The following is a 22,832-nucleotide window of genomic DNA, read 5'->3' as shown; positions in this document are numbered from 1 at the left end:
TCAGGAACCGGGGGCAACAATTTTTCTAGCTTCGCCTTAGATATATTGAATAATAATACCTGTAGGTGTGTTGTACAGAACTCATCCGTGTAAAATGTTTGTACGATCATGCATTGTATATATCGCGCAATCAAAATTGCATTAAAGAAACGACCCAAAATGGGTGGATTCACTTAGTGTGTCATCAGTCTGCAGATAGAACATGAGAACAAACAATTGGAAATTCAACATTTTATTTAGGAAAACTTTAAAACAAAAAAAAATATAAGAGACGAATAGTTTTCAACAAGAAGAAAAAAACTGACAATACCGATTGTCTAGGACAGCGCGGTATAAAATACTGAATATATTAATACTGATGAATGTGCATCTATATATATAACATGATCACAAAGGGTAAAACAGGACAAGTATATATACGCATGGTTGATATGTACACTAAACAAATAAATGGACGCTCTTTGTTGACAATTCTAATACTTAAATTCTTAATAATACTGGGCACTAAAAAACCGCACAACGATCCTTGGCCCATGTAATAGAAGCTAAGAAACATGGTTACATTATCATAAAATGCAAAATAAACTAAAAATTAATATATTGTATGACCATATATATAGTTGCGTCTACCCTGACATACTTTCAAATGTGTAATTTAACAGTGTATGAATCTTACGCTTATACGATACCCTTGTTGTATGTATTACTATCGGGTGTATAGGTGTCTGTGTATGTATAGTGCTAATGAACTATTGTTTTATATTCTTCACCTCTTTCCACAAAATATACACAAGTTTCTTTATATAAAACATTTTATTCAATGTTCTTTGACTGTTAATTTTTTAACTTTTATCTTTTATAAATAAATACCAAACCTATTTATTATTTTTGTCTTAAATCTCTGCAATTTTCAGGTCGAGTACATAATTGTAAGTTATATTCCCAAGTTTGGAGTGTGTGTTCATGTGGTAGGATGTTATCGCCAGGCCTCTGTGGCGATGTTCCGGCTGTACTGGGGGTAGGTGTCGCGGTAACGAGCGCTGTGGAAGATACGCAAATCATTGTGAGCAAAAACACAATACAGATCATACTGAACACAAGTCTCCTTCTATCTATCGAACGATAGACAAACGCAAATAGTATTTACAATAATTTTTATTTAACATTTAAAAAAATCATTACTCAAGAGATGTTATCCCTTTTTCCATTTTTGTTTATAAACGAAAAGGTTCTATCTAAAACTCCAAACACGATTTTCTCAAAACCATGAAATACTCAATTCCTAGTTAGAAAACTACTTAGTTGTATCAAAAGAGGGCCAAGTCCACTTTTTGACAAATGAAACGACATTGCGGAAATGACGTCATAGATAGTTATCCCAAAAACAAAATGTCTACGGCATAGTACGACAAAACTTCCGATTAAAAGTGTTATTTGAATTTTAAAAAACAACACCGAAATGTTGTTTATATTCTTCATATGTTCAGTACATTTCTGCTACTTACAATACATTAGCGGGCATAGGTCTCTGTCCGTACTGGTCCAGGGTTGGCTCTTGTTGCAGAGTGTACTGTAGGGGAGGGCAGAGGTTACACATTGTGGAATAGAAACGTTAATTTCATCATGCTAAATAAACTAGTTTATGCATATCCTAGGGCAGTTTATGATATTATCTATGTTGTTATCGAAACAGTTTTATAAGCCTATGTTTGATACAAATATTCATAATCACACTTTTGGAAAACGTCGAAACGCACTTTTAACGGGCTGCACAAATGCATGTCCTCAATACAGCTTTGGAAAAAATACGGTCAACAAACATCATGTCAAATCAACTGATATTTCGATTCTCATCTCGTTTTTTTTTCAATGGAATGCATCAGATGATTTTATTTCGTTTTTAAACATTTTAACGACAGTACCGTTTCCATGAATTTCGAACGTTTTTCGCTGGAGCCGAATTTTGTTCTATAAAAATTCTTTGTGCGGAAGTTTCGACCAGCGTCGATGCATATATAAAACTATATATCGCATTAAGGCCTTTAAATCAAACTAAAAAGCACACTTACGCTCCATGACTTGGTTACTTCCGGTCTGAGGTATCTGACAGCGTATCCGACGAAACGCTGGTCCTTTTCCGTCGGCATGTCCGGCAGTTTGATGTTGAATCGTTCCGGTGATCTATTGAGGAAGTTGGACCACTCCGTCCGTGAGCGCCTACAAACGATAAAGGAGTGGATACATGATGACGCACATAGTCAGTAAAGCGGCCTTATGTGTCCTTGTTTGTTCAGATAAACTACTGGTTCTATTGTCCAGGGCTATAGAAGTCGTAAAGTGAAGTATATAGTGCTTTAAGTTAGTTGTGTCGCTATTTGTCTGTGACCTGATTTTTTGCCAGCAACAAAGTAAAACACGGAGTTTGGGAAATGAAAAATAAAAATTTTGCCATCTGTGATGTCTATTTTATTCTAATTTAAGATTGTTAAGAAGTTCGGACTAAGATCCTTTAATAACTTTACGACTTAGATCGCCACCTGTCTCAAGATCCTTATATGCCACGCCCGCCCCACCCCGGTCAGGCAAAACATTGGTGATGCCTGAAGTAGTCATAACCGACATACTACTTTAATATGAATCAAATCGATCAACTCACTTGAGTTCGTCCGGCGTAGTGTATTGTCTGTGTATTTGTTTTCCTGTGTTTGTGATTGCCTGAAATTCACAATATTTAGTTAGTTTTACGTAAACGGGGTAAATGGATCGGCTAACAATCGAGCAATGTAGCATATCATTAGGTGTTATTAAAAATCGAAACAAAAAATAAAGGTTTCCATGCGGACTTTACTGCAACATATGCACTGCAAATTATACCATCTCCTAGTTATTTTCCTGGTACATGTATATTCATACTGCAAAATAAGACTTACTAGTGCGGACATCCGTCGTTTTGGGGGCTCAAAGAGGGTCGATGTGGCTCTGTTGAAGTCCTCTGAAAAAATACAAGAGTCTGCTCATTTCCGTGGCCATGATCGTAATGAAAGTCCTTCGGACTCCACACACTTTGACCAGCTCAATTGCGTTCATACCCCGATAATGGCATCAACCCCGCACTTCATTACTTATATTTACACCAATAGTTCATTATTTCATTCAAAAATTGTTAAAAAATACTTCATTTCATTTATGAAAACCTTTCAGTAATCCTTTTTAATGCATTATGTAAAAGAACGACCCAACTGTAACCGGAAACATTTTTTTCAAATGACGTCACAATAACGCGGGAAAAGATCAACCACTTGAAATCACTTTTAAACGTAAAATTGAAACACCTATGGCAACAATACATTTAAAATATAATAAATAAACAATTTCAAAAATGTTGATTGATATTTTACGGGACCTGCTGACACAATACAAACAATAACAAGATCAATAGTTTTCATGTATATTGTTATGCGATGAATTGCGATCCGACCATATCCGAAGATGTTGCGTTCATCGATAGATAAACGCAATTGCCGAAAGGCAGTTCATTTAAAGAATGGAAGTTGAGGTGTAAATAAAGGGGGCGTAACTTATGAGCGTAAGCTTTTGACTTTCGCCCCATCCTCCGCACCATAATTTATTTGGTTTAAGTTTCTTCTCCGAAATGATGTATTTTGGGCGTATTTTTATACCTGTTTTTTTATTGAAATAAAAAGTAAATTGGATGATTTTAGCAACCGGGTTCCCCCCCCGAGAAATTGTAAATCGTAACTTCAAAAGGTCGTACAATTACCTTATCATTTTGCTTTTCTGAGTCTGAGCCTCAAACTTAGACCCAAGACATGAGTGAATACGGGCCCTGGTGGTTGATTCACTGACTCATAGTATTTAACATCATTTTGTATACATTCATTTTTATATTACACGCGACATGTAATGGCTCCTTTCGAAAGCCAAGAGGGAGCGACATGGCCCATGAAGCAAACCTTAGGCAACATGTATTGATATACGTACTTGCAAAATGGCATGTTTATACCAGAATGCTTTCTTTTTTAAAAGTTTTAACAATGCTTTCACATGTCGTTGAAGGAAAGTTTCTATTCAAATGGTTTGTTATAAAACATGATTAACAATACATTTAATTTGAATTTCAGTGGTTTCATTGTTAGGTTTGAAAATCAATACATCAAAAATATGTATATAAACCATACGACAGATCTAGTATTTGATCATTTTAAGCCTTTCTAAAAGTATATATTGATCACAAATCGAGCGGGTAAAGAGCTGTTTAAACAATCTTTGTTAGCTTTTCACGTTCTGTAAGTATTGATTAGAGCTCTGAATGTACAAAGCAGATAATCTTCAATCGGATTATCAAAACAAAGCGCCTTACCATTTAAAACTAAATGTACTTCACAAGCAAAGCTGAGATATCTGCTTGAGATTTCAAGTGTTTGCACCACTTACAATGTAGATTTATATTTATCACCTTTAAAGAGCATTTTTCCTCATTCTACACCTGGCTAACTACATAAGATATGTGAAAACTGTAATATAATACTGGTAATTGGAGAACTAATAAGCATTCATTAGATTACAATACTAGTATTAAGTTATATATGCATTCATTATTTATTTCAGAGTAGTTGTTCTACCGTAAGTCTGACATATAAGGTTGCCAAGAGCGGTTAGGCAAGTATCATAAACTTAGTGGCATTCAGTAGTAAACATAATAGCTACTTATAAATGACTTATACATCAACGCTAATAAGTTAATAACACAGACAGACTGACTTAAATATTTTATATGGTAAACTGATCATTCTTGATGAATTTGATTACAAAAAGTAGCATTTAATTAAAAAAGAACGACGGTTTCACAGGCAGTACATGCTGAACCATTAAATAGTTGGGTATATTCAGAAAAAGAGGTAACAATGATAATATTTGAAATAAACGCGTATTATATTTATTAAAAACGACAACAAGTGGTACAATCCACGACTTCAGGCATTGGGGATTATATAGTCATATCTAGGCTGTACTGTTTATACAGAGTACGAATTAGTATCGGGGTTTGAACCTGGGTAGCATAGGCTGAATCCACAACCGGGTCACCAATGAACTAGAACAGAAGTGAGGGTTACATGTGGCCTCGTACCTGGTCCACACATGGTGGTAGTGCGACAATGCTCGTCCGGCAGCTTGTGACCGGCCGTGTCCATATCCATCCGGCGGAAGGAGGGGATCCGCGGGTGGAACAGTCCTTCCTTCACGGCCGCCAGCTGCACGCGCTGGAAGGACGGATACTGGTACGAGTAGCTGGGAATATTCATCGGGTTCACTCGCTCGATCTTCACTGGGTCAACTCCAACAGTCGTCATGTTTGCGGATTCAGTTTGTTTTCGCTGTACGTTTTTGATGAAAAAATATTATAAATCTCCAGTATCACAATGTTATCCAGTCGTCAGACTTTGATTAAGTATAATAGCGATTTTTTTTTACAATCAATATCACAGGTAAGTTGATATACACTCGCCGATTTAAAGACCAACGGCGCTATCTTAAACTACACGACTGTCTGAACCTCCACCACGACGTCGTCCTTAGCAACGGTCAGAAGTGAGAACGTTCGGAATAACTCGTACTTTATCGTCTGTTCGACTTATTGTTCTTTGACGTCGCGCGCATTAATAATTAATTCCTCGTTTATCCATTGACTGACAGAAGATCTTTTATTTGGTTGGGTCATTTGTCTTTTGTGATATGTTCACTATCGGATATTGGATTAGCCATTGTCACTTTATTGAATGGTATCGAATGGGTTATTGTAGTTAAAACATGATATTTTTTGACACAAAATCATTTTAAAATCTTTAATCCGCGGCCATATGTATAAATTGTTGGTAATACTTGAAATACTTTTGGCTAGATTATCTAGCTGTCACGAACAATTCTCCGTACGACCTGTTTCTTGAGGCGTTTGTGACAGACTGCACAAACGTTGAGGATCGAACCCGCGACCCTCACCAAGCGGGTAGACACCATTGGACCTAGCTAAATAGCGAGACAATATCCGTCAACATTTGGAATACATATAAATCAGGCGATCACATTATACTTAAAGATGCACGCTTTCTCCCAAATAAAATTTACCACATTTAATAATATTGTTTTAATATTCCGCAAAAGGATGAATAAATGTCGAAAACAATGGCTCTTAATTTGAAAGAAATGAGCATAAAACACGGTATTTTTACCTTATGAGACTAAAGTAGATCACAGTAAATCTTTTAGTATTCACCAATCATTTAATATTATTGCGCTTTCTGCTATAAAATACACGGATAAAACCTTGTGATCAGTACTTAATATTTTCCATTTGCATTATTTAGTAAGTTGTTAGAAGCTTTCAGTCAATATTGATGTTTGTTATACATGAGTTCATGCTTTGATTTTGAATAAGAGTGTCACTTTGTTAACTAAGAGAGCTCCTCAAGCGGAATGCAACTCTCGTTTGTTGCTTTCATGAAGGGGCATGTACTCCGGATATATAGTTTCGCGTTTTAAGGCTCTTCCGCCGTATGCCTGTTATTCTCCAAATGAGTTCAACAAGTACACCAAACCCATCTGATACTAGTAATTATAAATTGATTAAACTATACTATATACAGAGAGAGAGATTATATAAATTTAGCTTATTTTACCAGTTATTAGTAAGGTTTGAAATAATAAATGCAGCAGCAAAATTGATGTCAAGATAGAATATTGGTACTATATAAATTTAGCGGTACCTTGAGAACAATTTCCATAAGCTGTACTCATTTCTTTTATGCAAATTGAGCGATCTTATAACAGTGCTCACGCCAGGATTTGAAGAGCAGTGCTAGGTGGAAAAGGGCACATTTGATGCGCATAGAACGAGCCTTAATTTGGCACTTGATAAAGCTTAGGTTTAATTCTTATTGTGTAGGTGTTGTAAAATCTATACTAATAGTTTGTTATGGATACATTAGCCGTTAGTTTTACTTTAGTTTCAAAATAATTTATATTTATTATTTTAATACATTTAATAATTAGAACTTATATCTGAATAATAACTCTATCAAAAAAGGACACAGCAGGGTGCAGTAAAAGGCAGCAGGGTGTTGGAAAAGGGCAGTGAGGTGACCCATCCTGCTATTTAGGCCTAGCTGGAGCACTGATAATATATGATGATTATTTTAATAACACGGTCAAACAGTAGATGAATTTATAACAAATTTAGTTATCAAAATTATGTTTGTTTTTGAAAACCCATTCCTTTTATGAAGTATGTACATATATAAACAATGAACTAAATCAAGTCATTAACATCTCAATCATATGCTAGTTTTATTTGTTGTGCAATATGGCACAGTAAAGTACACACAGCTAATGTTCAGTAACTAACAACGATCATTCAGTAATTAACAGCTGCATTGTCAGAAATAAATGCTCTTTTTTTTTTAGATGACCGTGACCTTTGACCCAAGAAACAAGAACCTGCTTTTACCGTGAAGTTGCAGTCCTAGGTCAAGTTAATGCTGCTTGTCATAACCACATTGGCAGTAAGCATAAGTTTGACCGATGGCTTATGACACAGATTAGAATACGAGTTATCTACTGGTCATGGAAAAGCTCCTATTAAAGTTTTGTGGTCTTAGGTCAAACTGTTCTTAAGTTTTTATGCAGACAGTTTCCTTTACACCGTTGACCTTTGATCTACTAGCCCCAAAACTGTTGGGTTATCTAACACAGTCTTGGGTACCTACTACTAATTTTTAAGCACTAGGTTAAGATACTGTACAGAGCAAATATTAACTGTGACCTTGACCTTTCACCTTCTACCTAAAAAATGAGATCGTCTACTAAAGCTGAATTGTTCTTAAGTTATTGAGCAAAAAATATTCACATGACCACTAGCACCAAAATCAGTAGAAGTCACTCACTGGTTTATGACAACCTTCCTATCAAGTTTAATGTTCCTGAATAAAACTATTTTCAGGTATTGTTGGACAAAAGATAGTCTACCGGGCGGTCGACATTTGCAAATCTATATGCCCTCTCTTTGGAAAAGGGTATAAACATAAAAAGTAAACATAAATTCAGTGTTCTGCCAAGGATTGAAAAAGATGGGGCCAAATGGCCCAGCAGTCATGAAAATTAGGGGCCATTTTCAAAAGTGAAAGGCCATGACCTTTTCCAGGGGAAAAATGAAAACTTTCAAATGGAAGTGTTTTATTTACCCAATATATACATGGTATAACATCCACATGACATCAGTATTCTCAAATATTGGACAGATCAATTTAACATTTAGAAAAAAACTATAAACATGGCACAATTGAGACACAATGATATACGTTAATGAACAGTTTCACATGTCACTGTGTTATTATGCTTTAATCAGGAATGTGATTGACTGATTGATTGAGGGGCACTTTTGGGGTCAAAAGCACACTGCCGTAGAAGAAAATCTGGCTCAAAAGCATCTTTTTAAATCAGCTAAAAAAAAAAAAAAAAAAAATTTTTTTTTTTTGGGGGGGGGGGGGGGGGTCCTTGGGGCCATTAGATCCGCGTAATTCCGCGAACAAATCACATCCCTAAATTATAACCCTCCCCACCCAGGAACATTTTCCTCTGTTTTGCATTCCTCTAATGCACCATGGCCTCATTGAAATTGAATTTGTTTATATCTCCCCCCTGTAATTTGAGTTGTTTTCTTTGAATTTGGTATAAAAAATATACTACCCCTCACGGTTGGATAGTTACACGTATACGGACCGATGAAAATCGTTGTTTTATCGTATGAATGCTGTGTTGTAAAACTTCTGGAAAAGAAATCAATTAAGTCAAAACGGCTCTTTAAAAATTTGATTTAGTCAAAACGGCTTTAAAAAAAACGGGCGCGCCAATCGGCCCGTCTACAGGTATTTCGTTGCGCCATCCTGATTTTTTCTGCGCCAATGGCGCAAGGGCGCGTCCTTGGCATAACACTGTAAATTTCATTTTATCTGCTCACATTATGAATATCAAGGACCTTTAAGAGAAGTTTATTTCAGATGTTGTATTTGGTAGTTATTTGACAGTTTGGAACAATGGAATTTCATTTTTATTTCACTAATAAATCTCTATAAATCACAAAAAAACATACAATAGAATTTCATATCTAACAGTAAAACCTGTCAGGCAACATTTATTCTCTCTGACATAAAATAATAATCAATTAAATAGTGTGAAATAATGTATCACAATCTGATTATCAAAACCATGCATTTCTTACAGACATCCTACATATTTAAACACTGTAACGTGTCTTAATGTTGACTTTCTCAAGTTGAGAACAGAGAAAAATCTGCAGAAATACAATGACATTATCTTTTCAAAGTATCACGCGTTTAGAACAGTTACTTAAAGGCCAACATTTTGTTGACTTGGTTAAAGGCTTCTATTTAGTTATTTCACAAAAATATCAATGACAATCTTGTAAAACTTTGGATCTGGCAAATCTATTGTTTGGTATCACACTCAACATTTATTTCCTCCTCATACCCATTTTGATGGGCAACAATTTTTTTTACCCCTGGTTGGATCAAAACATAGAACCCTTAGTGGGCCTCAATCCATGAAACCCCTGGTGGGCCTCAAAACATGTAGGTAACACCATGTGGGCCTCAATCCACGAAACCACTGGTTGGCCTCAAAACATGTAGGTAATCCTATGTGGGCCTCAATACACAGAACCCCTGGAGGGTCTTGAAACATAAAATCCAATTGGTTGCGAGCACTTTACCACTGCTGGCCAGTCACTTCAAAACCAAAGTGTTTGTCACTAAGTCTTATAAATCCCTAGAATCCTAGGTGTGCCGTATGTCATGAGTCAGCATGGCTTGTGTTGTGGGTGTCTGCTAGTTGAATGATGGGGGAGGTCTCAGACATGATTCCGGGGAGAGACACAGCCGATACAGCCACTTGAAGACCCTCTGGTAGGTCAGACGCAGACAATGACTGGATGTTCGACTGTAAGATGGATGAAATCAAATAAATGCCATCTCTTTCACAAACAGTAGGATAAATATTAATATTAATTAATAATTTGATATTCAATGATAAATTCAGTATTTCCCCAAGGCCAATGTTTGGCTCGTTGCCGATATTCCTTAAAAAGATGAGTTCCCACACAGACACCTTTAATTGCCGTGACATGTGCATCACTAGACATGTCACAATAATTGAAGGGTGTCAGGATGTTTACAGCTATGTGTGAGGCAAGCCATGCCAAAGAAAAGCAGCTGCTGCATGGAGTTTGGGCAGTAATAGGGACTATTTTTATTTTTTATTACACCAGTCTGTGCAAAGGGATAACCTAGTATATTTTCGAAACAAGCAAAGGCAAGAGCTTTCAGATAGTTATATAGTTATACAATTTTTGTATAATGGGATCATTTATGCAAAATTAGGTAGTCCAAAAAGAGTCTTGGACCAGCAAATACCTTTTAACATCAAACACTGCTTAAGTCTAAATATAATTTAGAATTTTAAAGTGGAAGAATGAAGAAATAATTTATTTTTGAGCACAACAGGAGACACCAATCCCTAACCAAACCCAGTGCTGACTGTGACCAACATCCCTTGGAAAAGTACTGGATAATTATGTTCCATGATAGCTCAAAACAGATGTGCAATCCAATAAGCAAGAATATCTGTCCAATTAACAATTACATTTCATAAAAGACTAAACAAGAGCTATGGTACATACAATACCACTGACAGGTCCAATTTAAGCTACAATACCACTGACAGGTCCAATTTAAGCTAGAAAAGTATCAGCTAAGAAAAACACATTTTTTCACCATTATAGCATCAATTGAAGTTACAAAACTGAGACAATGGTAGACTAACCGGTACAGGCACTTGTATGACCTGGTCTCCCTGGAGGATCTGTATGTGGTGTGCATGCTGGAGCTGGGAGATCTGCTCCGGGGTGGCGTGCAGAATCTGGACCTCCCCATGGAGCCCCTCCCCCGTCACCAGACCTGTCCCATCCAAGTCTCCTTGGAGATACACGTCCTGGTTCTGAAATAAACAACCAATGTAATTACATGTCATGGTTGTTATGTCATAGGAATTGGAATCAAACTGTTCCTTCAGAATTCATTTTTCTTAATTGTGTTGCCCATTTGTAAATTTCGAAGTAAGCTGGTAAACATAAATTGAATCATTTTCCAGCAAACATATTCAAATGGAACAAGTCTTACTTACAACTGAAGCTTATCAAACACACATAATATCTAAGCACATTTCATTTACTTCACGAGAACTTGTTTTCAAATTTTAAGATTACAAGAGCGGTCACAGACAGCTATATCCCCCGCCTCATGGGGACATTCTTTGTAACGAAAGCCAATCAATGGTAAGGGTAGTTTCTCAGGAACATAAAAAATGCGTAAAATTAAGGGCAATAACTCTTTCAAAAAAGGTCAAATTGCAAAAGCCTGACAATATGCACTGTGTCACTATATAGTCATAAACGTAAGAGGAGTTGCGAAGAAACCAATTTTAAATGTAAAATAGAGAAAGGGCAATAACTCTTTTAAAAATGGTCGAATCGCGAAAGCCCAACAATATGCGCTGCGTCACTATATAGTCATCAATCTGTGAAAGTTGGTAGAAATTGCATAAAAAACGTAAGAGGAGTTGGGAAGAAACCAATTTTAAATGTAAGAAAAAAAGGGCAATAACTCTTTCAAAAATGGCCGAATCGCGAAAGCCCGACAATATGCGCTGCGTCACTATATAGTCATCAATCTGTGAAAGTTTGGTAGAAAACGCAAGAAAAACGTAAGAGGAGTTGCGAAGAAACCAATTTTAAATGTAAAATAAACAAAGGGTAATAACTCTTTCACAACTGGTCAAATCGCAAAAGCCAAACAATACGCCCTGCTTCACTTTATGATCATCAATCTGTGAAAGTTTGGTAGAAATCGCATGAAAAACGTAAGAGGAGTTGCGAAGAAACCAATTTTAAATGTAAAATAAGCAAAGGGCAATTACTCTTTCAAAAATGGTCAAATCAGGAAAGCCCGACAATATGCGCTGCTTCACTTTATGATCATCAATCTGTGTAAGTTTGGGAGAAATCGCATGAAAAACATAAGAGGAGTTGCGAAGAAACCAATTTTAAATGTAAACTAAACAAAGGGCTATAACTCTTTCAAAAATGGTTGAAACGCAAAAGCCCGACAATATGCGCTGCTTCACTTTATGATCATCAATCTGTGAAAGTTTGGTAGAAATCGCATGAGAAATGTAAGAGGAGATGCAAAGAAATGTATGTGGGACGGACTGACGCACACACACACGCACAGAATTGCGCCTACCATTACTATATCCCCTCGCCTTTTCAAGGTGGGGGATAAAAATGACATGTAACATACTAACAAGTTCTCCATACCTGACTTATATGTAGGGAATCTTCATGGTTCATGGAGTCATCATCTGACCCCAACATCTCACCTCCCATTAGAGAGTAGCTGTTGTTGAAAGACTTGCCCCTAAAAGCCTTCACAGTTAAGGGCATCCCTCGCTGTCTACGCCGGAATGCTGTTCGACATTTGGAGTCTACATTTTGTTTTATACGGTGCCAGTCATTTTCAGATATGTTGAATTTTGTTATCAGGTGACCTGAAAAAGCCATGAAAATCAATAACTACCAAAATACTGAAGTTACTATTCAATTGTTGTTGTTGTTTTAAAAATCTGATGAAAACACACCTGTTTCAAACTACCAGAATACTGAAGTAACAATAAACTTAAGAACGTGTGACTTAATGCTTGTTTCAATGCACAGACGTCTTTCGTAAAAAGTGAAAGATTTATTCTTTCATGGTGGAACTGTAATTAAAAAGCCAACAAAAAAATCAGTCAGATATTGAGATAAATTTAACTATATGGAGGATTTCAGTTTGAGTGTAAGATTGCAAGTCATTTTCAGAGGGAGCACCAAAAGCCATATTTTATAATTGAAATATCTACTTTTGGTGTTCACAAGGTGATGTTTATTCTCAGCTTGTACTTAATCAAACACTGAAACATACAATTTTTTCTGTTTATTATATGATAAAAGGGATCTAAAGTGGCGAAATAATATATGAAAAAAATGTCATTTGAGCTCATTGAAATCCTGTGTGCACTGATGTTTGATATGGACGTGTGGAAGGGCTAAAATTTCAAAACAGTGAAATATATCAACCGGATATTTTCACAGCTTGAAACAGTAAAATATAAAAAACAAGAAACTCCGCTATGCGACGAAACCAGGTTTTCAATAAATGACAGAAGAACTTCAGCCTGTGTCTGTTTTTCTTTTTTTAGTAACAGTGACCTTGACCATATGGACCCCAAAAGCAATCACATGAAAGGTATCCACAAACTCTTCCTTTATACCAAGTTGGGTCAAGATATGTCAACCCTAACTAAAGGTTAAACCTACCCTAGTTAAAAATCACTGTAAAATAAACCAGAAAGCATTTAAAAAAAAATCAAAATGAACATTACTTTAGTCATAATTCAGTAAGTTATCTTTTGCCTTACATCTGATTCCGTAGATCATGAGAGGGTCTAACTGTTTCTTGCCGTGTTTTCCCTGGCCAGAGAGGTTTGACATGGCCTGAGTTTCCCGGTCAAACAAGTAGTCCAGCAGGGTGAGGGCCATCTTCTCTGGGGTCCGACAGTTGGAGTGAATGTGTAGGAGGTCACTGAAATATTATCGATAAACCAATATATTTCTTGTTAAAAAAGAAGAGAGATGTATCAAAATGTAGCAGGGGCAATAATTTTGGTATTTTCTTATGTATTTTATATGGCCCAATAGGCTGCTCATTTAAATGTACCGGGTATTTAAATAGTTTTGATAGCTTTTAATAGTTCTTCATAATCAGTTTTGTAAAAAAACACATCATTTTATGAAGAATTCAACTCCATTAACTATGTCACCATTATATTTTGTTTAACTCAATTGTGTTTAAAGCAGAGAACTTAAAATCACTCTTAAGTCTGTTTCCTTGGAAGAACTAGTTTCGGTGTCCGCAACATCACATGAATATTGAAGTCTCGCAACCTGACTGGTACGTTGAATCTGCCCAAAATTGTACACAACCACTGGTCAAGAGTGGGAATATAGGAAATACTAGTTTTCTGATCAGCAGCCTAAATATTCTTGGATATATGAACATATTATAAAAGGATATTTGTTAAAGATAATATCTGATATTCATATAGTGTGTAGTGTAGGTAAGATCAATGTCAAGGTTATGAGAGTGTGCTAAGTATCATTCTGTGCAACTTGTTTAACACTTTCAATTAACATTTATATCTTATCCTCTATTTAGCATTGTCATAATATGGACCCGAAACTTCATAATAGATTACTGGCACAAATTGCAATTGGTGTGAGATCTTGGATCAAATTCAGTTATTGTTGCTAAAAGTACATGAAATGTATAAGGTAAATAAATCCAGTAAGAATTGACATGTCTACACTGCTAAATGTAAAAGCGCGGACACGAGCATGTGTACTATGACCTTTAAATGTCAGATGTGACTTTGACCATTGAGGTATGGCACAGGTCAAGGTCACTGCACATCGTCTCAATGAAGACAACATTTGTACCAAGTAAAATGGTAATCCATCAATGCATAGTTAGTTATAGCGCGGACTCAAGCATGTGTACCAGAGCTTCTAAAAGATCAATCGGTCCGGACCCGGCGAACCTCCTCCCCCCCCCAAAAAAATGTGCGATGTGGCAAATCATAAGAGGGCTCTAGGACCATCATAGCCGATTAAGGAAGTCATTGATACAAGCTTAAGTCAAATGAGATTCTCATCAAGTTCTGTGGCGTTTCTAACTGCGATCGTAATTAACTGCGGCCGGCGGGAAGCGGTCAGACGACAAAAAGTGAAACAGTATTATGATTTATTTGCTTAATGCTTCTACAGCGGGTACATTCAACTGATAATCTTGAATAATAATATATATCTAGATTTATAACCGGGGCTTCAAGCTATAAGTTTGATATCGACAACAAATTTTTCATTACTGTGGATTTAAATGACGTAAGCGGCTCACTCAGCTATCAGACTCTGTAGTTAATCAAGCGTGTCGCTGTTGATATCCTATATGATTAGGTTAATTAATTCGGAATATTAATGCTTCCGCGGATTAACAATGACAATTGCATTTATCTTTAAAACTGTTTTTAACCAGCAATGCTTCTTTATTACAATATAAAATTATGCTTATTTATTACAATATAAAATTAACAGTTTGGAAATCAACAAACGGATATATCATGTAATGATCGACGACGACATTGCATATTGCCATGTGAAAATATGGACCGATTTTAACACTTAATCAGGATAGCTGCAAGCACATAATTTGTTTAATTGTGTCTTCTGTGACCTACCAATTCACGTGATTGGACCTATTGCAAGCTACTGCTAATAACTGATATCGAGTGTTCAGCGTAGCGGAAAAAGCAGCTGGTCGCATTGGTCCGATGGTAACTAGGACACTTTTATTGGGGGTAATTTTGAATGTGTGAAAGACCCAAGAATGTTTGTGTATTACAATTTTTACTGACTTTTGGACTGAAAATATATAAAAATGAGAAAATTTCGGACCGATTTTTTTTACACTTTTTGAAACTGAAACTGAAAAACTGAAATCCCCTCCCCACTCTGTTGCGGGGATTAAAAAAATTGTGATGGATGATAGCAACATAAAAACGAAATTGTCATAGGTTATCTATGTTATATTGCTAACAAACAACAGCAATAAGTATCTCTAACATATTTTGCCCCCCCCCCAAACGTCCTTTACTGGGATATTGTCAAATAGGGATAATCTTTGGTTAAAAGAAAAACAACAGAGGTGATAAACCTTTATGGACAGGGAGAGAAATGATATACCTGACAGTAACGAAAAGTACGCCTAAGGTAAGAACACAATCTTAACACATTTATACAGAACATGGAACAATTAACAGGCGAGCCACAACCTACATACTCTTCTTCATATCTTCAAAAATGGCTGATAATACAAGTTCAAGCTGAATGGCTATGTTGTTACCTTGGAGTGATGGGACAGCGGACTCTCATTTCCACATTATTCTCATCTCCCATCCATGAGCCATATGGATAGTCCTCTACAAACACATCATTACTTATTTAATGACCAATTTCAAATGACATCACCAACATAATATACTATCACCATTGGTAAAGTTTCTTTATCATCATTAGCAGTTTAAATATTTAAGAAAACTGTATTTCTGCTTTATTTCAGCGAGTACTACTTCGGAATTAACAAACAATGCTGAGATAATAAGAATTAATTCATCTGGGACAGGACCTTTTTCATTTAGATATTGGAATTAGAATATCACCAATGGTAGCATGTACCTTCGCTGTTCAAGGTGATGAGGGTCACGTTGGGTCCAAGTCCTGCTATACTATCTATAGAACCAAGAGGGCCGTTACCATCACCGCTCTCTGGAAAGCAGACCCAATATAAGAGTAAACAAAAACATAATGCAAGAATGGCAAGCAAGTTTTATATTTCGGGATATTAGATATAATACATGTATTTTAGTTATATATCATTTATGACATCGCCATTATGAAAAAGCATCATTGTAATTTCTGTATATATATATATATATATATATATATATATATATATATATATATATATATATATATACACAAAAAGTACAATAGTTTATGCCGTGACTTTATATAGCTTTTACTATGTGCACACTTCATACATAGGTTTTGTCAAAATCATTATTTTATTGCTGTATATCCTCATGAATATTAACATTTATGATATGAATAGAATATCTCATTCTTGGTTATTCAGTATAAAAATAAATTGAACTGGTTTACTAAAAGTGATAAAAATTCACCAATGCTCATTTATATCTACTTATTTAAGGAATGAATTGCAGGCTTGATGTCATTATTGGCGTATGAATGCAATTGGGCTGGTCAAAGTGTTTGGAGTCCTTCATATCCCCGATAATGACATCAACATTTACCAATTCATTACTTATATTTACACCAATAGTTCATTATTTCAATCAATAATTGTTTTAAAAAATACTTCATTTCATTTGAGAAAACCTTCCAGTAACCCTTTCTTACCCATTCTGTTAATAGAACAACCCGTCTGTAACCCGAAGCAATTTCTTTCAAAGGATGTCACATTAACGCGGGAAAAGATCAACCACTTGAAATCACTTTTAAACGTAAAATGTAAACTCTTATGGCAACAATACATTTAAAAGTTAAAAAATTAACTCTTATGGCAACAATACATTTAAAAGTTAAAAAATTAACACTTTCTAAAATGTTGATTTATATTTTACGGGACCTGCTGACACAATACAAACAACAACAAGATCAATATTTTTCATGTATATTGTTTTGCGAAGATATGCGATCAGAACATATCCGAAGATGTTGTGTTCATCGATTGATAAACGCAATTGCCAAAAGGCAGTTCAAGTAAGGAAGTTGCGGTGTAAATATTTTTTTAGATGACAATCGGCATTGAATGACCAGTCATGTCATATCCTGTATTTAAATTTGGCAATAGTTATGGAGTTGTTTTGTTAATATCAGCTGATTGCACTCTCCCCATACCCACTGTCAGATGTGAATCACTACCTTTACTCTTTAAATCTTTCAGTGATCATATGTATATGTAGGGCTACAATGGCAGAGAACATTAGCATACCTGATCCTTCCCCAGATCCTTTCCCATTCTGCTGGGGGAGACCAACCACAAATGCTCTGGAACAAAAAACACACTCATTCAAACTGTGTAACATGAAAGCAATTGCCAGGAGTAACTTGCCAAATTGGGAAATACGCACCATTTAAAACAATTTGCCATTGTGCATGGGTTGGTATATCAGACCAGTGGGGTTGGAATATCATTCCTGCGGGATTGGAATATCAGAACAGTGGGGTTGGAATATCATTCCTGTGGGATTGGAATATCAGAACAGTGGGGTTGGAATATCATTCCTGTAGGATTGGAAAATCAGTCCTGTGGGGTTGGAATATCATTCCTGTAGGATTGGAATATCAGAACAGTGGGGTTGGAATATCAGACCAGTGGGGTTGGAATTCCAGACCATTGGGTTGGAATATCAGACCTGTGGGGTTAGAATATCAGACCTGTGGGTTGAAATATCAGACCTTTGGGGTTGGAATATCAGACCCGTGGGGTTGGAATATCAGACCTGTGGGGTTGGAATATCAGACCCGTGGGGTTGGAATATCAGACCCATGGGGTTGGAATATCAGACCCATGGGGTTGGAATATCAGAACAGTGGGGTTGGAATATCAGACCTGTGGGGTTGGAATATCAGACCTGTGGGGTTGAAATATCAGACCGAATGGTGTTGGAAAATCAGACCTGTGGGGATGGAATATCAGACCTGTGGGTTGCCTTGAAAAAGACCCATGATGCACTGCTTTGAAACATTTCAAGCTTCTAAGAAATAGCATATATTACATCACAAAACAATGGTTAAAAGAAAGTAACAGTGCATACCCTTTCTTCAGAGAGTTGCTCTGGCCACCAGCGCTGTTCTGCTTCATTATACTGCAGATGGTGTCCACTTTCTGCTCAATCTCTCTCTGTCGATTAGATAACCCATTCAAGCATGATTCTATGTTGTCCAGTCGCATACAGATTGCCTTGTTGATGTTGAACAGGATTTGCTGCAAAGGAGAGAAAAAATTATTTGTTTTCAAACGTTCCAGATATTATTCACTTGTATTATGGAACAGCCTGTCAAGTTTTCCATTATCACATTAGTGCAATGGTAATTGGAGGATTTAGGTTTTTTACCACATAACAATCAGGCACAACAGTTCTGCTTAAAAACAATCATTCATCCACTAAAATGTTAACAATAGTCACCTTCACTGAAGCATCACCGTGAACATCGAAGTCCACATCAACTCTTCTCTGTTTGAGCTGGGGCTCATACTTGTCGGATTCTGAAATAAAAACTACATTGTACATGCAGATTTATTTCAGGAATAGTTTTACACTTTACAAGAAAATTCTTCTCCATGGTCTGGTAATTTTATAAACTATATGTGTACTATATGTACACATATAGTAGAACTACAGAAAAAAATCCCCCCCCCCACTCCCAATGTATTCAACTGTCAAACAGGCTCCTTAACATTTCGTAGTTATTTTTTTAACATTATCTTATCATTCAAATTGGTTGCTCAGTCAGTCCATTAAAATCAGAAGCACCATAATAAAGAGCTGAATGATCATTTGATGTTAAAATCATCATAAACTGACTCATCATTTCCTTCAAAAAATCAAATATGGCATCAGCATTAAAAAAATTGTAGGCAATAACAGAACAAAAATAACTCCAACCCTTACCATCATGGTCTGAGCTGGAGTCAAGATTGTCCTCTGGTGTGGTGTCCATTAGTCCCGTCACTGCCATCTGGACCAGCTGCTGCCCACCTGGTCCCACCATCCCACTGCCTGATGCCATCCCCACAACACAAGTACCTACAATTGGAGAAAACATAATGAGTGTGTATTATGGAAAGTAATTCAATATTGCCACTATCAGACAAAGCAGATACTCTGTAACATAGTTTTCATCATAAGCGCCATGAAACGAACACCAATGTTCACCTGTTAATTTTAATTTGAACAAGAAGCATAATATGACAATTAATTCATTAATAATTTATTTACATACATTGCTATTAATGAGCGCTTTATGACTCAGCAAACATGTGTTTCAAGTTTCATTGGAATATCTCTATGGCCAAAGATCAAGATTTTACAATACAACGCAGACACCAAGGTTATCACAATCTGGGCCTGTATACCCCAACATAGATACCCAGGGCTTCTTTGAGCTAAACATGTGTTCCAAACAATTGTATATGGTCAAAAGGTTTCTTCATCACAGTCACCTGTGATGGTGCTCCAGCTAATTTTGCAAGGTTAACTTGTCATACATAAACAATGAAACAAGTGTGTTATTATGGACTAAACCCAAAATGCAATTAGAGCAAAGCACTTCTGCCACTTATGCCCAATACCGAATACCATACCTGTAGGCTGTATAGACAGCATTTCATTCATATCACCTACAGAATCTGTGTTTTCAACATTAATTCACTTGTTCAGTTAAACAAAACTAATGCGAAAGCATGCCAACTGAAGCAAGATACAAATTAGTCCAAATAATTGTACGTTTAGGGATTTTTTAAAATTTTTGATATGGCAAATTCTTCACATACAAATTGTTTAGTATCAAAAGTGGGTAATGATTCCGATAGGGATTCCGGGTTAAAGCATATTGCATCTATAAAATATCATAAAAACAAGAAATATTACCAGATAATGTTATTTTATATTAGTTCCGTACACAAAAAATAAATATCCAACTTCTAATTATGAGTTTGAAGGGTTTTCTTCTTTCATTCCGTCAAAACATAACGATATATACATGAAGGGCACCTGCAAGGCTTCCGGGCACAATTTTAAAACAATCGAAACATTTCGGCCATGGCAGAGTTGTTAAGATTGTATTTACGAGGTCTATACCGAAGCTTGTCGGAGTTATTACAATTGGATCGAGTTGTTCCCCTTGGCATTAATAGTTGTCTGTGTCAGTCAACTTTCATTTTATTGGAAAGGTAAACAATGTGTTTTAATGCATTAAATGCTTGTTTTGTGCAAAAGAACTTTTAACTTACATGGTAAAATATAAATATAAACCTTTATGATCAATTTCAACAATAACATTATTTACTTAATACAATTTCAACATTTTTAAAAACACCACCGGTTTTTGCACCAACCCATTTAGACGTTAGGGATTGAAAGAATCCCATACAACACGTCTATTATTTTAGACTAGATACAAATCAAATGGTCACTTCCTACTATTTGATATAAATAATTCCCTATTCACAACCAGGTAGGTATTCTGATAGCTCTATCTCAATATGAGCATCCAAATTAAGGAAAGTTGAGGTCAAAAAGAAATTGATGACAGCAACTTGCGATTCTTTTTGCGTGCAAGTTACTTTTTGAGATTGTTACATTTTATTCTATCCCCTGCAACTATTTTCTTGCCCTATCATTTGTTTTATTTGACGAAAAGAGTGAAATTTTGTTGAGTGAAATTTTGTTGAACACATATTCTGATGGTGATTATGAATTGCAATCCTGCAAATGTGCGGAATTTTTGTAATTTACTGAGCAGATGCTGTCAATTATCACATGTATGTAATTACCTTGTTTGTTCACACTTAGCCATAATATCCTATTTTTATACCGCTGTCATTGATAAATGTATATAATTATCCTTTTTACCGAAACAACTGGATGAATCTAACGATATAATCAGTTTACCGAACTGGGGATTTACCGAAAGTACCGGTTACCATAGTCCAAATAATTGTACGTTGACAGATTTTTTTTAGATTTTTGATATGGCAAATCCTTCACATACAAATTGTTTAGTATCAAAAGTGGGTAGTTGTTCCGATCAGGATTCCGGGTTAAAGCATATAGCGTCTATAAAATATCATAAAAACAAGAAATATTACAAGATAATGTTATTTTATATTAGTTCCGTACACAAAAAAATAAATATCCAACTTATAATTATGAGTTTGACGGCTTTTTTTCATTTCATTCTGTCAAAACATAACGATATATACATGAAGGGCACCTGCAAGGCTTTAGGGCACAGTTTTAAATCGCTCGGAACATTTCGGCCATGGCCGAGTTGTTAAGATTGTATAACGAGGTCTATCTCGAAGCTTTGTCGGAGGAGGCCGAGCTATTACGATTGTATCGAGTTGTTCCCCTTCGTATAATTGTTGTCTGTGTCAGTCAACTTTCGTTTTATTGGAAAGGTAAACAACTTGTTTTAATGCATTAAATGCTTGTTTAGTGCAAAATAACATTTCACTTACATGGTAAAATATGAATATAACTCTTTATGATCAATTTCAACCATAAAATACTTCACTTAAAACAATTTCAATATTTTTTAAAACACCCCCGTTTTTTGCACATTCCCGTTTAGACGTTAGGGATTGGAAGAATCCTGTATAACACGTCTATTATTTTAGACTACCGGTTACCAGTACAAAAAATGTCAAACAGTGAACTAGTCGCCGTCGAGGACAGTGGCAACGATACTGACGCCCGTAGTCTTGACGGCCGATTTCTACCACGCACACACTAGTTTCTGTGTAGACTGTCAGTGTGTGGAAACCTTGTATCAAAACCATTCACTATCGAACATCATTTCAATAAGGAATGCGGAATTTAATCTGACCTTCCGGATTCAGCATTCATTTGAAGTTATAATATGAAACCATAATTAGCGAACTAGTACCTCTTTACGACGGTATAAGGTGAAAATAGTAAGACTGTCATTTTTTTTCTCTGTTTTGACATTTACCCGCTGATGTAGTTGAACAAAATCCCGTTAATTCTCGGCAAAACGTTAATGGCGTCCTCTGCGGTAAACTGCGAGAATACGAACACCGCGCATGCGTCGTATATTTACCACAAAGAATGAAATGCCTTAAATTTCACGCAGCGGTAAGTTCCCTTCACCGGTTGCTCTTACGTCTGGTTCTGCTTCTGCTTCTATACGCTATTCTATACTGTAAGCTTTAACAGCATTTCTTTCATGGTTTTCGATGAAATGTGGAGTTTTATGAGTGAAA

The 22,832-nt window shown here is 36.0% G+C and overlaps 2 protein-coding genes across 3 annotated transcripts; both read right to left on the bottom strand.

The window, feature by feature from the left end:
• Window positions 1-216: 216 nt before the first annotated feature.
• LOC128243605 (testis, prostate and placenta-expressed protein-like) lies at window positions 217-5,673 on the bottom strand. Its single transcript, XM_052961477.1, has 6 exons — window positions 5,150-5,673; window positions 2,931-2,992; window positions 2,657-2,715; window positions 2,070-2,217; window positions 1,506-1,570; window positions 217-1,040 (listed from the first exon to the last, which is right to left on the bottom strand). Exons 1-6 carry the CDS (start codon window positions 5,370-5,372, stop codon window positions 977-979), a joined length of 621 nt encoding a protein of 206 aa, XP_052817437.1. The 5' UTR covers window positions 5,373-5,673; the 3' UTR covers window positions 217-976.
• Window positions 5,674-9,108: 3,435 nt separating this feature from the next.
• On the bottom strand, window positions 9,109-22,630 carry LOC128242078 (protein BANP-like). 2 transcript variants are annotated; one of them, XM_052959113.1, is made up of 11 exons: window positions 22,562-22,630; window positions 19,498-19,632; window positions 19,012-19,091; window positions 18,640-18,809; window positions 17,814-17,869; window positions 16,475-16,564; window positions 16,143-16,218; window positions 13,603-13,766; window positions 12,464-12,693; window positions 10,912-11,085; window positions 9,109-10,029 (listed from the first exon to the last, which is right to left on the bottom strand). In XM_052959113.1, the coding sequence occupies exons 2-11, from the start codon at window positions 19,613-19,615 to the stop codon at window positions 9,883-9,885; spliced, it is 1,305 nt and encodes a 434-aa protein (XP_052815073.1). In that variant the 5' UTR covers window positions 19,616-19,632; window positions 22,562-22,630; the 3' UTR covers window positions 9,109-9,882. The 2 variants fall into 2 exon arrangements, with proteins under 2 accessions (XP_052815073.1, XP_052815074.1); XM_052959114.1 differs by having other exon boundaries at window positions 22,496-22,615.
• Between the last annotated feature and the right edge of the window lie 202 nt (window positions 22,631-22,832).

The sequence above is a fragment of the Mya arenaria genome, chromosome 8 (genome assembly GCF_026914265.1).
Source record: "Mya arenaria isolate MELC-2E11 chromosome 8, ASM2691426v1".
Classification (NCBI taxonomy): domain Eukaryota; kingdom Metazoa; phylum Mollusca; class Bivalvia; order Myida; family Myidae; genus Mya; species Mya arenaria.
Note: the sequence above shows the minus strand (reverse complement) of the source record. Positions and strands in the feature narration are given on the sequence as shown.

What these genes read in the sequence shown, in the direction of transcription:
- LOC128243605 (XM_052961477.1), bottom strand. Translation starts at nt 5,372, where the DNA reads ATGACGACTGTTGGAGTTGACCCAGTGAAGATCGAGCGAGTGAACCCG. An exon ending in ACTACGCCGGACGAACTCAA is followed by an intron (nt 2,218 to 2,656) that starts GTGAGTTGATCG and finishes TATCGTTTGTAG; the next exon opens with GCGCTCACGGACGGAGTGGT. An exon ending in AAGTAACCAAGTCATGGAGC is followed by an intron (nt 1,571 to 2,069) that starts GTAAGTGTGCTT and finishes CCTCCCCTACAG; the next exon opens with TACACTCTGCAACAAGAGCC.
- LOC128242078 (XM_052959113.1), bottom strand. Translation starts at nt 19,615, where the DNA reads ATGGCATCAGGCAGTGGGATGGTGGGACCAGGTGGGCAGCAGCTGGTC. An exon ending in AGGATCTGGGGAAGGATCAG is followed by an intron (nt 16,565 to 17,813) that starts GTATGCTAATGT and finishes TCTGCTTTCCAG; the next exon opens with AGAGCGGTGATGGTAACGGC. An exon ending in ATTCCCTACATATAAGTCAG is followed by an intron (nt 11,086 to 12,463) that starts GTATGGAGAACT and finishes TGTTTATTTCAG; the next exon opens with AACCAGGACGTGTATCTCCA.